This window comes from Dermacentor variabilis, chromosome 1 (genome assembly GCF_050947875.1).
Source record: "Dermacentor variabilis isolate Ectoservices chromosome 1, ASM5094787v1, whole genome shotgun sequence".
NCBI lineage: Eukaryota > Metazoa > Arthropoda > Arachnida > Ixodida > Ixodidae > Dermacentor > Dermacentor variabilis.
In genome coordinates, this window is record NC_134568.1 from 113,704,720 (window position 1) to 113,720,994 (window position 16,275).

The 16,275-nt window shown below is 44.7% G+C and overlaps 1 protein-coding gene across 1 annotated transcript in view; it reads left to right on the top strand.

Moving 5' to 3' along the window:
- Positions 1-16,275, top strand: part of LOC142583152 (putative zinc finger protein C09F5.3) — a 57,273-nt gene that overhangs the window by 25,884 nt on the left and 15,114 nt on the right. Inside the window, exon 2 of the mRNA XM_075693500.1 lies at positions 1,324-2,175. Within this exon, the coding sequence (XP_075549615.1) occupies positions 1,324-2,175 (852 nt within the window). The remainder of the gene's footprint in view (positions 1-1,323; positions 2,176-16,275) is intronic.

The following is a 16,275-nucleotide window of genomic DNA, read 5'->3' on the forward strand; positions in this document are numbered from 1 at the left end:
CCAACTTTAAAGTGTGCTAAAACATATTGATATGTGTAATCAATTGAATGCGTGATGTGAATTATGTAGTACGTTCTGTGTAGTACGTGGTTGTCCTCAGAGAGCCGCAGTGCTCTTCGTCAGTGGATTCATGGCGGCACCTTGCGGTGGCCGTGGTATCTACGCCATGTAGCCGACCGCAGCTTGGTGTCAGCTATTGGCCAATAGCAGCCGTCTAAGGAAATGACAAAGTAGTGCGTCCAGAAGAGAGTGAGCACGAGACCTTCTGTTGAAAAGAAAGTGTTTGAGATAAAAGTGACCTCGCGATCCACTTGTGAGCTCCGTGCACCATGTACGGCAGCAAAACTTGGCTGAGATGTGCACAGCAGTGTATGCTACCTGTGGACTATGTTATTTCACCAAACCCGTGGGGTAGTTCAGGGCTCCTTTGAGGGCTGTGTGCGTCTTTCTTATCTTCGTCATGTGTGTGCTGTTCATTCTTGATTCTGCAATGCATGTCAAACCCTGCACAACATTCTTCTGAAATTCCGAAGTCTGTTTGTTGCTTTATGTCTGTTCCTCTTAGTATTTTGAGTGAACTGATTTCCTTTGTAAGTGTTATAGCATTCCTCTTGTGATGACAATGTAAACTGCACAAAACTTACTCCTCAGACTTAGAGTTACATGGTGTCAACTTCAGTTTGAAGGATGTGCTTTCATTCTGGAGAGAGAGAAAAGGGTGAGGCACTGTGCAACCTTTTTATCTCGCCAAAAGTTTGTGTACAGGCTGTGGGGTGGAGATGTTTACTATAAACCATACTGGCCACTTCAGCTTTCTCACTGAAATACTATCAAATTATTAAGTAATGCAACCGAGTGCCTTTACAACGAAATGACCTGCATAATAAAGGAATAATGCTGTCCAAGTTCTATTGCGAGCTGTGCGATGCCCATCCTTTACAATGAAGTGACTTGTATAACAAATGATTTGGGACTCCCTAAGCACTTTGTTATAAGGGCGTTCGACTGTGCAAACAAAAATGATTATTTTTACTGCAAGGTCAGATAAATAGTAGTCTCAGAAATGTTATAGAAATTATACAGCATTTGCGTGCCTATCATGAGTTATTTTTGGTCTGTAGGACTACAGAGATGCCTTTCTAATCTAAGAATGGAGTTTTAACTGTAGGTTAAACTCTTGTAATGAGGCCTACCACTGTGAACCAGTAGATTAAATGGGCTTGAAAGGAACTGATTAAAACAGATATAGGCACTTGCCAAGAAATAATCTTAAGTTAAATAAACAGCAAAGTCACTGTCACCTCGGTTTGTTTTTCATTGCAGGAGCAAAGAGAGCGAGAGGAGCACGAGCAGACTGTGCACACAGTTAAGCTTAACCGCCTTGGCAGTCAGTGCGTCTACCTCTGTCGCATCTGCGACAAGGCCATCACCACACTTAGTGGCCTTGCCTTTCACCTTCGACTGCACTTGGGTCAGCGTGAAAAGTTGTTCTTGTGCCCCACATGTGGTGCACAGCTTGCCACTGCTACCACACTCCGTATACATACGATGTTGCACGAGGAAAGCCCTTGGCTTCAATGCCCCCACTGCCCCCGTCAGTTTCATCTCCGCATCTATCTGCGCAAGCATCTAAGGCGGGCCCACAATGCACACCTACGCTGCACTTGTTCACACTGTGGAAAAAAATTTGTGACCACCAAGGAGGTTTGCAGGCACCTAGCCACTGTGCACATTAGTGACCTCTCGCAGGACGAAATGGCACTTCTCTCCAAGCTGAAAAAGTACTCCTGTGAGCTGTGCCCATTTGAGACATACAGTAACAAGGGTTTGCACACGCACATGTCAAACCACCCAGAGGCGCGGTGGCTCAAATGCAGCCGATGCCCATACTACTACCCAACTGAGGCAGAGCTGCTTGCTCATGAAGCACGGTCACACAAGACGGCTCCATGCAAACGCCCTTGTCCACTGTGCCCACGGATTTTCTACTCGAAGGCTTTATTTGATGAACATACCCAGCTGCATGCAGACAGTAATGGCTTAAAGTGCCTGCATTGTGACAAGGTGTTCAGAACAATCCCGCAACTGGAACGGCATACAGAGTGCCACGACCCAACCCTCACTCAAAGATGTGGAGACTGTGGACGCACATTTAGCTCTATACAGAGCTTACAGGTGAGGAAGCCATTTAGATGTTATTTGCAAAGTTTGACCCTGTTGCAATTGTTAAATGCCCGTGTCATAGAATTGCAGATATAATTTGTGGTGCTTTAGAGCTTATTTAGTAAAAACGAGGCCACATGCATCCTGTGGTGAGAGCTACCATATTGTTGTTTCTCTGTACAGAAGGGATAGATTGCCATATGCCAGCCTGGTTTGCATATGCTGTTTTTAGATTAGAATTGTTGGCCTGTAAGTATCTCAAGCTTCCATTGAAGTAGTGACACATGGCATGACTACAAACACCAATCCTCTACGGGTGAAATATCCTGCCCTGGTAATGAAAAAAAATCTGAAGCAAGAGAAATGGCAACTATTGGTAGTCTGGGCTCTTGTCAAATGCCACCGAATAGGTTCTTGATCTATCTCCTGCTAAGATTCTGGACCTCCTTGGTAGGGGACCTTTGAGATGCTTCAGAGGCTGTGGAGGTAAACTGTAGCTTCAATCCCTCAGCCGTTAAAAATTTCAGGTGGCTGATTCCACCTTTTCTGCTTGATCTGGTATGAAGAGACGGGCATAACTTTTGCAGTACATCATTGTGATGAAAATTATAATAGTTTATTTTCTCCTTATTGTACTGCATTGTGATTGTGCATGGGAATGTTCCTTGCCAAACATTTGCATTCCACTAGCTTGATCTTGTAAAATGGCACACTCTGGGCCTTTTTAAGAGGCATAAGGGGGGGGGGTGTTGTGCAGTTTGATTCACACATGCACCAGTTTCTGCACCAATTCAGGGTGCTCTGCACCACAGCGCTTGATCCTCTGGTGCTTATGTGAGGCCCTGCTTTGTGGTCCTCAGTTGTGGAATAAGCCAGAAGTGGTGCCATTATGGTGCAGAACATCTGCGTCTAATGGCAAGCTGGTGTAGCTTGGTTGCAAGGGGACTTGCAGATGGTGCTCACTGAGTTGGGGTTTGTCGACAGAATGAGCACTTACAGAGGACCTGTGAAGGGTTTCTAAACTTTCAGTAATGTTCCTACATAGCTGCAATTGTCCGCCAATTAGAAATTTTTTGTCTTGCTACTTACCGATGTTTTTAAGAATGCGTTAGATTTGTTTTCTTATTTGCACTGTCACATCGAAAAAATAAAAAAGAAAGCAGTAGTTTTATGCAAAATCTTAGTAGACATACCTTAAGAACAGTGTCAGTTCAGAGAAAGCACTTAAGTGCCCCCAATGTTTTCCAAATGAAATCTTTAGCTGATGCTGTACTCTGCAAAGGTCACTCAAGTCAGCATGATGTTATACAGTCGAATGCCTCTGCAATGAATGCCTCCACAGGGAAATGGCCTGTATAATGAAGGATTTCATATGTCCTAGCTGAAGTCTTATCTACCATATGTATCGTGAATGCCTATATAGTGAAGGCCACTACGTACAATGAATTTGCCTGTACAATGAAGGAGTATACACATCCTCGAGGGCTGATCTTTTTCTTTACAACAAATGCACTTAGCAGTGTTGCCACTTCCCCCTTTATTGTTCTTATTCTGTATTCTTTACCATTGCTGTTGTTTAGGGAATATGTGGTTTTATATCATAGACTGATGTGCTTGGCCTGCTCCCCATCCTATTAGCTGTTTCCAAAAAAGACCATCCTTGGGGCACATGACAAAGACAAGCATTAAAAGTACCTTCATATTACAGCTTGCAGGATTGTTAATCATGGTCATTTAAAGCTACATCATATAGCCTTCCATGGTAACAAGAGTTGAGGATTGTGAGAACGTAACTGAAGCTGCAAAAAGCACATTGCAGAATGTCTTTCCTGATAAGCAAAATTTCACTTAGCTGCGATTGCAGATTTTGCGATGACAGATACAGCCGCATAATCTTCTGTTGTATAGTTAAACAAGTAGGCACTAAGTCAAATCAAAGATACTTAAAATTAGTGCATATGGAAATGTACACAGTGATGTTATCACATGGAAGTGGCAGTTGTAGGCAGGCAGTTGGGTCACAGGCAACAAGGAACATAAAAGATGAAAATTGTTTATTGGGTGAACTTGTGCTTGCAACTGAAATGTAACACTGCAGCAACAATAGCAGTATTCTTACAGCACTGGGAGGCAGTCATAGAATCAAATAAATTGGTTAATAATAGGCCGTGTACTTATTTGCTGTCATATTGTGCAACATGGAACAATTAACCAGTGGTCCTGTCAATTTCTTAATGCACTATGTACATTGCGTATCTGTGATAGTGATTAGCTCATCGTGCTGGCTACTACGCTCATGTAATAGCAGTGCGATACCCATGCATGTCTTGTGCAGAGTGAACAAGAGCTTAATAACAGCATAATAACATGGAAAACATGCTATCATATGAGAAGAAAAAAACATCACAAGAAGCACATGTGGCAGCACAGTTCTGAAGTATTAGGTAGATTGTAATTTCCAGTCACACCGCTACACACCAATTCTTTAACAGTACCGAGTGAGGAGTGACTGGCCAGCGGGTTAGAGCCTTCTAATACATAGTGCGAAGCAATGACATCAGCAAACGTAGCGCATACGCACCAAGTTCACTGGAAGCCGTTATCTCCGATAAGCCGAGGAGCTTGCACAAAGTTAATCTTGCAAGGGGCTGTGTTGTGCCGGTGAAAAGAGCCTAGCAGACAAAACTTGCACTTCTAGTGAACTTGGTGCGCATGCGCTGCTCTTGCTGATCTCGTCGCTTCGCGCTTTTAGAAGGTGCTGACCGGCCGGCCAGTGGACACTTGTGCGGTAGCGTTACGGAATCAGTAGACTTTACATACTGTGTTGGCTATGAACAGCCCAGATAGGTTTTTCTTTTGCATCGCTTGTCATGGCTGATTACGGCCTTTGATGTTGCTAAGGTAGTTCATGGTACTACATACCAATGTTGCGACCATGGGTCCGAAGATGTGAAATGCTCGTTCACCATGGGAGGAGTGAGGGAACGTGGGGCTGGGCCTGACATCCGGGATGCTTAAAACAAACGTTTATATTAAGGCGAAAGCTATAAGTGGCTCGTTGCAATGGCTCATACTTCAAAAAATCATGAGCCATTCCATTCTGTGAAGGTGGTTGACCAGCGAAGCTGTTTAGCATACGACATGGAGATGACACATAATTTTGAAGAAAGGTACGAACTCATTTATTGTCTTGATGGGTGGTCACCATGACGAAAGGTATGCACGCTCATTTATTGTCTTGACCAGTGGTCATTATTTCACTCGCAACTGCAACCACATTCTTTGATAATGTCAAATCGATACACATACGCCGCTGGGGAGTCAGTTGGGCCGAATCCGTGTGGCATCGCAAGGGATATGTCTGCAACACTGAATGTGTAAACCGCTCTCTTTTCGGTACCGGCATATCCACATTGAAATCACCAACAACGACAACAGGGATACTGTCATCGCAGCTTATTGAGTTGAGTTGAGTTGAGTGGTTGTAGGCTACTGGTGGGATTAGCCTTGCAGTAGCTGCCGGCACTTGCTCCACCGTAGCGACACCTAAAATACATAAATCATATAAATCAGACACAGACCTCACAACTACACATAGTCACTCCTAAGGTCACCATGTGGAGGCCAAATCCGTGTCCTGCAGGTAATTTAAAAGAAGGCGAGAAACCTCCTTCCTATCTAACTGGTTCCCGCGCGGGAAAACAATGTCCTGAAGAGAACTGTGGGGAATTCCTGTCTTTTTGAGGGACCCGAATAACACGCTCCTTTCCGCGTTATACAAAGTACGCACAAAGTGAGTAGCCATGAATCTTATGGGACTATGAGTCATTGCATTTTTTTGCTTGCTTACGGGGGTATGAGCCATTGCTCATGGGGGTATGAGCCATTGATGATGACAGTTTCTGACATGCTGTTCTGTATGTTGTATGCGTGATTAGAAAGAATTTAAGCACTGTTCGCTTCATTTTACTGAGTGCTTGTAACCTCTGCCTTACGGGGTTATGAGCCATTGCATTTTTTGCTTGCTTACGGGAGTATGAATGCTTACGGGGATATAAGCCATTGATGATGATAGTTTTTGTTCACGGAGAACAAAATGCACAGAACCCTAGCCATATACAGCTTCGCTGTAAAACGTGGCGTCTAGTCGAGTAGTACAAAAAATATCATCATCAGCAATGGCTCATACAGTACACCCGTAAGCAAGCAAAAAATGCAATTGCTCATATTTTTAAGGCAGAGGCTACAAGCACTCAGCAAAGTGAAGCAAACAGTGCATACATTCATTGAAACAACCCATAGAACACAGCGAACAGCATACGTTTCAATAAATAACACGCTCAAAACAAGCATCCGAACCATCAATAAAGCATTGCATACCGCCTTCGTAAGTATGCTGCAACCAAGGTTGCTCTCCAAGCAAGAATTGAGGTGCAACGTGTGAAGCGGCGGGTGCGAGGCATTCAACCACGAGTGCTGCTTTCCCCTGCTGAGAGGATGCAATGTAAAGTCAAAGACAAAAGTCATTGGCGTGAGTCTGACCTCATTATACGGGCACGTGAAGCTGCAGCTAAGCGTCAAAAACGAGCCGAAGAAGCCGAACTGTGAAAGTAGCAGCACGATAATGTGAGACAGCAATGTAGAGAGGAGGCCGAAGCTCGCAGAGAACGGCTTGCCACACGTGTACTTCGTGCTGTGGTTCATTATGTCTTGCAAGTCTGACCCCTCCGATTATATAACTTATGCATTGCGAAGTGTGCAGTAGGCTTTCGCCTTCACATGTTACAGGAGTGTAACACGCTGCCGAACTTTTTACATTTTGTTCAAGAATGATGATGAATACTGAAGGTAAGGTCATCACGTTCACGTTCCAGCTGCAGATCGCTTTACCAAGCGCCCGTCTCCTCTTTTAACCCCCCTGTCGTCCTGGTTCCATCGCCTTCCTCCAATCCGGCGTCGGGAGATGGATCACATCATTCCCTGCCAATCCAGAGGTTGGTAGCCCTTCTCCTCCATGGAAAGCTTGGCCCAAAATACACACACATCATTGTGCATGAACAGGGAAAGAGGAGGCACAATGAGCCCATCTCTGTCGTGGACATGGCAGTTTGGGCTGATGTCAGGTGACGTGAAGGTATGTCTCCTTGGAAAGTGTCCAAACCCTTCCTGGTGAAGCCCAATTGTTTGCCATGAAACGTCGAGGTTGGAGATTGCTCTGACGAGGTCGTTGGCTTGTTCACGATTGTCGCATCCACTGTGAGTGACTGGTTTCGCATGGTAAACAGCCAATCACAACACCACTGACATGTGCACCCATACCATGACCATGACGCTGGAAACCAAGTGCACTGAGCAGTCAATTGGATAAGAGCATAGAAAAGTTGAGGCGGTAACTCACTGTCTCCAGAAAACTGACGGCAGAGGACCAGGTTTAACCCATGTAGAATGTGGAGAAGGGTTGGCAGCCAAAATGGAGGACGATTGACGGGCCACTTTGGTTGTGCATGGCGGACTTTTGGCGACATGGTCATTGCATGACCTCAAACTACTGCATTGCTCTGATTTGTGTTTGTAATGCCACATGATCATCAGCTCCCATTTCCACAAAGTAACCGGCCTCCCGCTTCACATCAGAAGCCACGCTGTACGTAGTGAATGTGTAGTGGCTGCCTTGGAAGATGAAGGAAAAGAAGTTAGGTGACACAGAACACATACAAGAGCAATTAAATTCTGTAAGAATGTTTAATGCTGATACTCAGTTCTTGTTTCTGCCCCGCGCCGTCGTAGCTACAGTGGTGACCCTGATGAACATGCAGCTGTTAGCCTGGGGTGATAGATGACAGCACTCGATCATGCTGCCAGTTATATGTACTCCACAGCCGCCAGCTTTGCCACGTCTGCACTTTGAAATGAGTTCTGACCTTTCTGGTCTGGTGACTGTGGCCTCTGGTTTCTTTAGACCACAGCACGTTTTGGTGTGCTAAGAGTCACCTCTGAACGGACATGTTACTTCCACATCATTTCAAATTTGCCAGTTGCTGTCATCACCCAAGTTCACAACTTTTTTGCCACTGCACCGTTTAAGGCTTCCTACATCAATCTGAATGAAGCGCTAATTAAACTAGGACTTCCATTTCTGAGCAGAAATTACTTCCACAGCTTCTCGTGGCCACAGAAGAACTCGGTAATCGCACACCAATGCAATTCCTTTACCTCATGTAGTGCCTGCTTGGTGACAAGGGAAACACTACCTGCGTGAGCTTTTCCTGAATATTTGCTGACCAATGTGCGCCTGAACCTTGCTGTTGCAGAAGATGCTGTCCTCTCGACAAACTTGCACAGTTGATGGACAAGATCATGAAGGTCCCGGTGTCTTCCATCTTGGCCATCTACATTCATGAATATGAATGTATGAATGTTCATGAATACCTAATATATCACGTCTGTCTCTCTGATTTGTAAACATATTTTTTTTTCTTTTTTTGTTTGTTAATGCGCCGTTAACCAAGCTTCCACGACAGTGTCACATTGTGTACAAACCATTTAGAGTTGCTTTACTGATAACTATCATTATTTTTTTGTGTTTGTACGTTGATGCACTGTAATTAATTTTTTTCCAGTTTTGTTTTTCCATTGTATTTACATTATGCACTGTTCACCTCACCTATGTAACATTTACCCTATGTAATACCCTCCCTAGAGGGCCTTTAGGGTTATTGTGAAATAAATAAATAAATAAATAGCACCAGGGATGCCAGAGCAGAACTGCAGGCAGAAGTTTCCCGCCTTGCTGACGTAATCGCCCCTCTGCAGGTTCATTCCCACTGCAGTACAGTGTTGTGGCAGTTCATCATTTGCGTGATTGCCTTGAAGGCTTCTGCATCCTTAGAAGTCACAATTGTCTGATGTTTGCTATTCAGTCCCTGAAACCTGACTGATGCACCCACGCAATTACCATATAAATAGGAATATAGTTCAATTCCTGACCTTAACTTGGCCATACGACAACTCACAATCTGCTGAAGACTGCTATATAAGATGAGGGATGGCTTACCTGTGTTTCTATCTTCAGGAAAAAAATCTCGACCTATGACCTCATATATATTCCAGTTTATATGGCACTGTACTTCACAAAGTTAAGATGCCAGTCTGTTTGGACACCATCCTGTGTGACATGTTGACTGCATTCCTTGTCCTTTTATGTCTGCATGGTTTAGGCGCTTAGTCTTCAATGCACTACTTCCCTTTTCTCATCCAGGGAAGTTAGATACCGAGTGCCACATTGGTGACTGCTACGTATGGCTGAGTATGGACCATAATGTTCACCAATGAACTCGCTCCTGCATCATATGCAAGCAATGCAAGGTCCAGCGAGCACCACACTACTGCCACAGTTTTCGAGTTCCCCATGCCAAGTGCCCATTTCAACCACAATCACTTGTTCATCATCAACACCCTGCTGCCAGGCCAGTGTGCCAGTTATTTTCTCACCTGTGTAGATCATTTTACACACTGGCCTGAGGCTATTTCCCTACCAAATATCACTGCCGATACCATTGCTCAACTGGAGTTCCTGATTTGGCCTACCCTCAACCATAACTACCGATTGTGTACAGCAGTTTGATACTGCACTGTTCTTCCACCTGAGCCAACTGCTTGGTATTATGCAGATTCGTATGGCTGCCTACCACCCAGCCAGCAAGAGATTGCATTGCCAGCTAAAAGTAGCATTGAAAGCATGTGATCCATCAACATAGCGTGTTGCTTTACCTCTTGTGCTGCTTGGCATCTGAACTTCCTGAAAATCTGACATCGACTACAGTTCAGCAGAACTTGCCTACACATGTGAGCTATGCTTGTCGGGTGAATTTTTCATCGCAACATCAAACATCAACCAAGATTCAGCCGACTTTATCACGAAGGTTCACAACATCATGCAATGCTTATTGCCCATCCCTACCTGTACTGCCATACATTATGCTGTTTTTGTCAGGGACAACTTTTCTATGTCTGTGTAGGTTTTTGCCCAACACAGTCTGGTCTGCAAACCTTTGGTGCCTCCCTATAGTGACCCTACAATTTCCTCCAACTGAGCCCATGAGCCGTCATGGTTGACATCAATGGCTGAGACAAAGTCACAGCCTTAGACCATGTTAAACCCATCTACATTTCTGCCATTCTTCCAACCTCATCCATGTGATTTTCCTTGCCTGCTGCCTTTGTGATCCTTCACGTAAAATGTGCGGGCCGAGCCCACACTCAACTGCGCATTCCCTGGTCCGCTAACTTAATAACGTTTGAACTGCTAACTGACTGTCATTACCAATGTGAGGGAAAGTACATGTAGGGGCCGTCACTATGGGGTGCTTGAAGATGAACGCAAACAAATGAGATGGGGGGTGCAGAACACGCTCAAGGGCAACAACAAGGCTCAGTAAAAATGTTCAACTTTAATATTTGGTTGTTGTCTCTGCCTTACCCTGTCGTAGCTTCGCGTTTCAACTTAATGACATTATAAAATGGTGCAATTACTGATATAATATGCATTGAAAAAATTGAGGCTTTATACTACAATTACAGAGTCAACAGTGACCTAATAAAAAAAAATAATAAATAAAATAAGGCTAGACACAAGTTTCATGTCTGTACTCATTTAAAATCTTGTAGATGGCTACCCTTTTTCATTGTGATGGTGTCTCTCAATATCATTGCCAGTGCAACTAGCTGATTTAGCTGCTTCTGGTGCTTCTGTTGGCTCTGGTTCAGGTCCTTGCTTTAAAGCATGAAGTTCCCCCATGCAAGAAGGAAATGCTGCTCTGTGGGGCAGCTGTCCTCACTCATTGGAGTGACAAAGCATCACTTGCAAACAACAGTTGAACACCTTTTCTTAGTGACAGCTATCTGGCTTGGCAGGCCATTGTCAACTTTGACATTCGGATTCTATAGCTTAGCCATTGTAGATAGAAGTGTTCTGGATGGAGCTGCTTGAATTGGAGCTGAGGTGTCTGTCATTCTTCTAGCTCTGGAGAGACAACTAGTACATCATTTATTGTCTGCTAGTTAAGTTCACTTAGACAAAGATTGTTGTTATCACTCATAATTTGTTGCAGCACTTCTTTAGCTTTCACTGTTTTCGCAGCACTGTCATAGAGGGAATTCACCTTATTGCACAGTTGAGAATCAGGATTTTTAGTTAGACTTTCTGTAGTGATGATGCTACATAGTACCGTTTGTTTGCTCATTTTTCTAGCAATGCTTTGCACTTTTTCCATGATTTTCCTGGCTCCTATAGACTGCTATGCATCATACACAGTGAGATGAAAAGTAAATTTAGGACTCACAATTCCATCATCTGAGAAGAGAACAGATTCTTCAAGGTAGGATCATTTTATTTGCCATTGCTAGGGTTCCACATATTTTTCGTGTGCGTCAACAAAAACTATCATCATCAATGGCTCATAGCCCTGTTAGGCAGAGGCTGCAAGCAGTCAGCAAAGTGAAGTGAACAGTGCTTATCATACAGCATACAGAACAGTATGTCGAAAACTTTCATCATCAATGGCTCATACCTGCATAAGCAATGGCTCATACACCCGTAAGCAATGAATACCCCCGAATAGTGCATTTCCTTTGTGTTCTGCAGTTGATATGGGAAAGCTACGTATAGTTAGACAATAAATCTTGAGCCATTCCACTCTGTTACAACTTGACAGCGTGCGACCTGCTTCGGCTATGTGTATGCGCGCACTGCCCTTTCTTTGTCTGTGCTCCAATCATGTTCGTGGCTGGTTTCCTTCGGCTCCCCCAAGGTTGCGGTAGTCAATGCTGGAGGACAAGAAATAATAAAACCAGCAGCTGCCGAGCAGCGCATTCCATTTGCATTCTGCAGTTGCCATAGGAAGGCCACGTATAGTTAGGATTCTCGAAGAGCAACGCGCCTACGAGGAAAGACGAAGGGAACAGCAACTGGAATGTCAATGGCACTGGAGGGCCGCAAGCACCACTGAAGATCGTGCAGAAAACGCCAAGCGCATGCGGCAAGCCAGACAAGACAACACATGTCGCGAGGCGGAGAATGCTTCAAAAAGACACAAGTGTCATGCTACTCCAATGGAAATCTTTAAAGACAATAAATGTGTGTGCTTACCTTTCGTCACAATGACCACCGATCAAGACAAAAAGTGAGTTTGTACCTTTCTTCAAAATTCTGTCACCTCTGTGTCGCGTGCTAAACAGCTTTGCTGGTCATCTACCTTCACAGAGTAGAATGGCTTAAGATTTTATTTCAGAGATTTGATTCTTTAGAGTGCTTCCACTTTTTGTGTTTATTGTTATGGTCCAAGAAACTGATGGCTGTTAGGCTGATTTTTTTTATATGTTTCAAATAATCAATGCATTTGACAAGAGGAAAAATTGTCCTCAGCAATGCTGTTAAGGGTCAGTGTTGTCTGCCAAATACTAACTATAATATGTGCCCCCGCAGGGGCGTCTTTGTCAGCAGTGGTTTGGTGTGTTGTGACTCCACGTGCCCGAGCTCATGAGGGTTAGACCCTCCCGCATGTAGCCGTGCGCGGCTTAGCTGTGTCTGGGGAAAGGGGGATCCTGGAGGTTGAGCTGACGCCGGGTGTTCGGATCTTTATGGTCCCCTGATGGAGGCAGCACATCTCATCGGCCGCTGCTTCACATAGATGGCATCTCCAGACTGACCCACCTGGAGGAAGCCGGCTGTCACCTTTTCCTGTCCTCCTTCTTAATCTTTTTGCTTTCTCTCTCGCTGCTTTTTCTTTCCTGTCTTCTTTTCACTTCTTCTCACTTCCGAATTTCTGAGTGGCAAGGGTTAACCTGGCATGTTATCCAACCTTGGGTATTTTATATATTAGGTCATAGCGACGATGCATGGCTGGCATCTGGAGGTATTCTTTCAACCTTGTAGTGTCCCCTTGTCGGGCTCGGTGGTGGGTGGCCACCATCGCCGCTGAACTTCCCAAGGATTAGATGGCAAACGCTTTTACCCCCTTCAAGGTCGCCCTCTGAGAAGAGGGCGCACTGAAGCAACATTTCACTTCTTTTTGAAGCAAGATGACAAGACTTTCCCAAAGTACCATGCCTCATGCCGTTCACAGTGAAGGCAACACAACTGTAAAAAAACTGTCACCTTTCCTAGTATCGAAATGCCTACCAAACACGATTAGATCGATCTAGCTACAAAGCCTCAAAGATGGCAAGCGAAGACCTCCTCCTCAAACTGACAAAGAAAGACTAAGTTTAATAGTTTTCTGAACTCACAAGTTTCGGTGACATTAATGTCACAATTTCTTCACATCGTTTGCTCAACACAAACAGAAGAGTAATGTGGGAAGAGGATTTTCTGAACCTCAGTGACGAAGAGCTCCTTGACGGATACCAGGAGCGAAACATAATTAAGGTACAAAGAATAACGCTACGGCGAAACGACCAACAGATCTCCATGCAACACGTAATACTCACATTTGGCACCAGTACTGTGCCCGGTTCACTTGATGCAGGATATTTGAAAATCAACATGAGACCATACATACCGAACCTGAGGCAGTGCTTCAAGTGCCAGAAGTTCGGGCATGCATCACAATTATGTAGAGGTAAAGAAACATGCGTGAAGTGTAGTGCCAACAACCACCCTTCTGACAATTGCAATGCTCCTGTCCTATGTGTCAGTTGCAAGGGAGACCATCCAGCCTACTCACGGAGCTGCCCTTGCTGGAAGAGAGAAACAGAAATTATTGCAATCACTATAAAAGAAAAAATCTCATTCTATGAAGCGAGAAAAAGGCTCTGGCTTTTACCTCAAATAAGCTATGCCAGTGCGACGTGGCAGGGGCAGTGCCACACCGGTTTCAGCAGTCTACAGGGCCTATGTACGATAGTCCTGTAGAAACTCCATCCGCCCCCTTGGTGGCAGCAGCCAGTGCTGCCCCATCATCATCGAAGACTGGCCTGCAAACCACCATGTCGAAAGGCCCGAAGCTGAACCGAACTCCACGGCCCAAGACGCGCGTCTTGACGCCTGGCTCTCGATCGTCTAGTGCCTCGGAGAAGGCGATGGAAGTTGACCCGAAAGCCTTGGCGTCCTCGATGCTGAAAGATCCACGCTTCTTGGAGCACGCCAAGAATAAACCTTGTAACTGCACTGAAAAGCGGACAGGTTACCTGAACACTTACTGCCATTGATGAGAGTAATCAACTCTTTAATACATGTAGCCTACAAGGTCTAATAAACTCGCACAGCGAAGTAAATATTTTCAATTCCATTAAAATGGCTTTCGTCATTCATTGGAATTACGTAGGCCTAATCGACAATCTAGGCAACATCAAAGGCATTGTAAATTATTTATTATGAGTAGCATTCTGCCTTCAAGAAATGGACGTAGGCCCCAAAAATACGCATTTTATTAAAGGTTTTATTGTCATACGAAAGGACCGTGAACACTCCAGCCGTCTATCGGGAGGTGTCGCTATTGTTGTGCAAGGCGGCGTCCCCACACGGAATGTTTTAATAAATACCCTGTATGAGGCTGTAGGCATCACCGTTTTATCATATAAAACTGTCACCATCTGTTCACTTTACATTCCGCCCCATCCCCATTTTCCAACCGAGACCTGGAAAATTTAACATCAATTGTTGGAGTCTTTTGTTTTATTAGGAGATTTCGATGCTCATTGCACTCTTTGGGCCAGTGATAAAACTGACTAAAGAGAACAACTTATCTTTTGTATGTTTCATTTTAACAAATAACATTTGTCTTTTGAACTCAGGTGCACCAACATGTTTTTCATCCAGCTCCCATATATTCAGTTGCCTTGATTTCGCCTTTTGCTCATCTTCTGTGTTTACCGATTTTAAATGGCAAGCACTGGACACATCATAAGAAGCCAACAAACACTGACACGAAGGACAACATAGGGGAAATTACTTGTGCTTAATAAATGAAATAAAGAAACTATAAATGAATGGAAGTTAAAGTGGATGATGAGACGTGTTGCCGCAGGTGGGGAACGATCCCACAACCTTCGCATTTCGCGTGCGATGCTCTACCAATTGAGCTACCGCGGCGCCGTTTCCCCATCCACTTTTTTGGGTATTTGTGTTTCCGAGTCAAACCCTAGGAGTGTTATCCAGCTCCCCCACTCGCAGACCCTGGTGGCGGATGTGGAACATCCTTTCTGCCGTAGGTGTCACGAGAACGTGATCTTTTTGGGTGAAGGCAACCGGTCTATAAACCCACACATGCTACCTGAAGGCGTCAATGTTGCCGGATTCAAGACCCTCATTATGTAATAAACGAGAAGAAAGAGGGTTAACTGAGGGGCCCGATTTTTATTAGTTATATCATAAGAAGCCAACAAACACTGACACCAAGGACAACATAGGGGAAATTACTTGTGCTTAATAAATGAAATAAAGAAACGATAAAGGGAAGCTGAAAGCTTTTCTAGAAAAAATGAGTGAAGAGCAGTACTTCGTGGTTTTCAACCCTCTGAATTCGAATATCGCATCGAAATTGAGCGAAAGAAAGCGCAAACATATTTTACTTCGATGAAAAGTGCAGCAGCGGACACGCCCAGCTCGCGCGCCTCGTTTCCGCCAGTGATTGGTCGGGCGCCTTGTGGCGTCAACAATGGTGTTCGTCCGGACCGACTGCTGCCGCTACACACGAAGCACAGTGCAAGGTAGTTTGGTGCTGTTTTGCTGAGACGGTCATGGAAAATTTCGAGAGCTTGCGTTTCTCTGAGGAGTTCGGCGTTAAGTCCAAACTCCACGAGAGCGATATTGCGCGCGATGGTGACGGGCAACGGCTTCGAGCGACAAAACGGGCCGTCGCAAGAACAGATCGCTCGGTGTTGTCGCTCGATCGCTCGTTTCTAGAAACCTAGAACTCGTCGCTCGTCGCCCGGAAGTGCTATGAGCGACTAGCCAATAGTGCGAAGCCGGAACTGGTTGTACATAACTCAAATACTACTGTTTGTCGCACGGAATGGGAAAACTAATGAATTTTACATGTGCAAGAATAAGAACCTGGTGCAAGACCTTCAGAAATATTTTATGCTCCTTTTTCAGTAAAATACATCAACTTA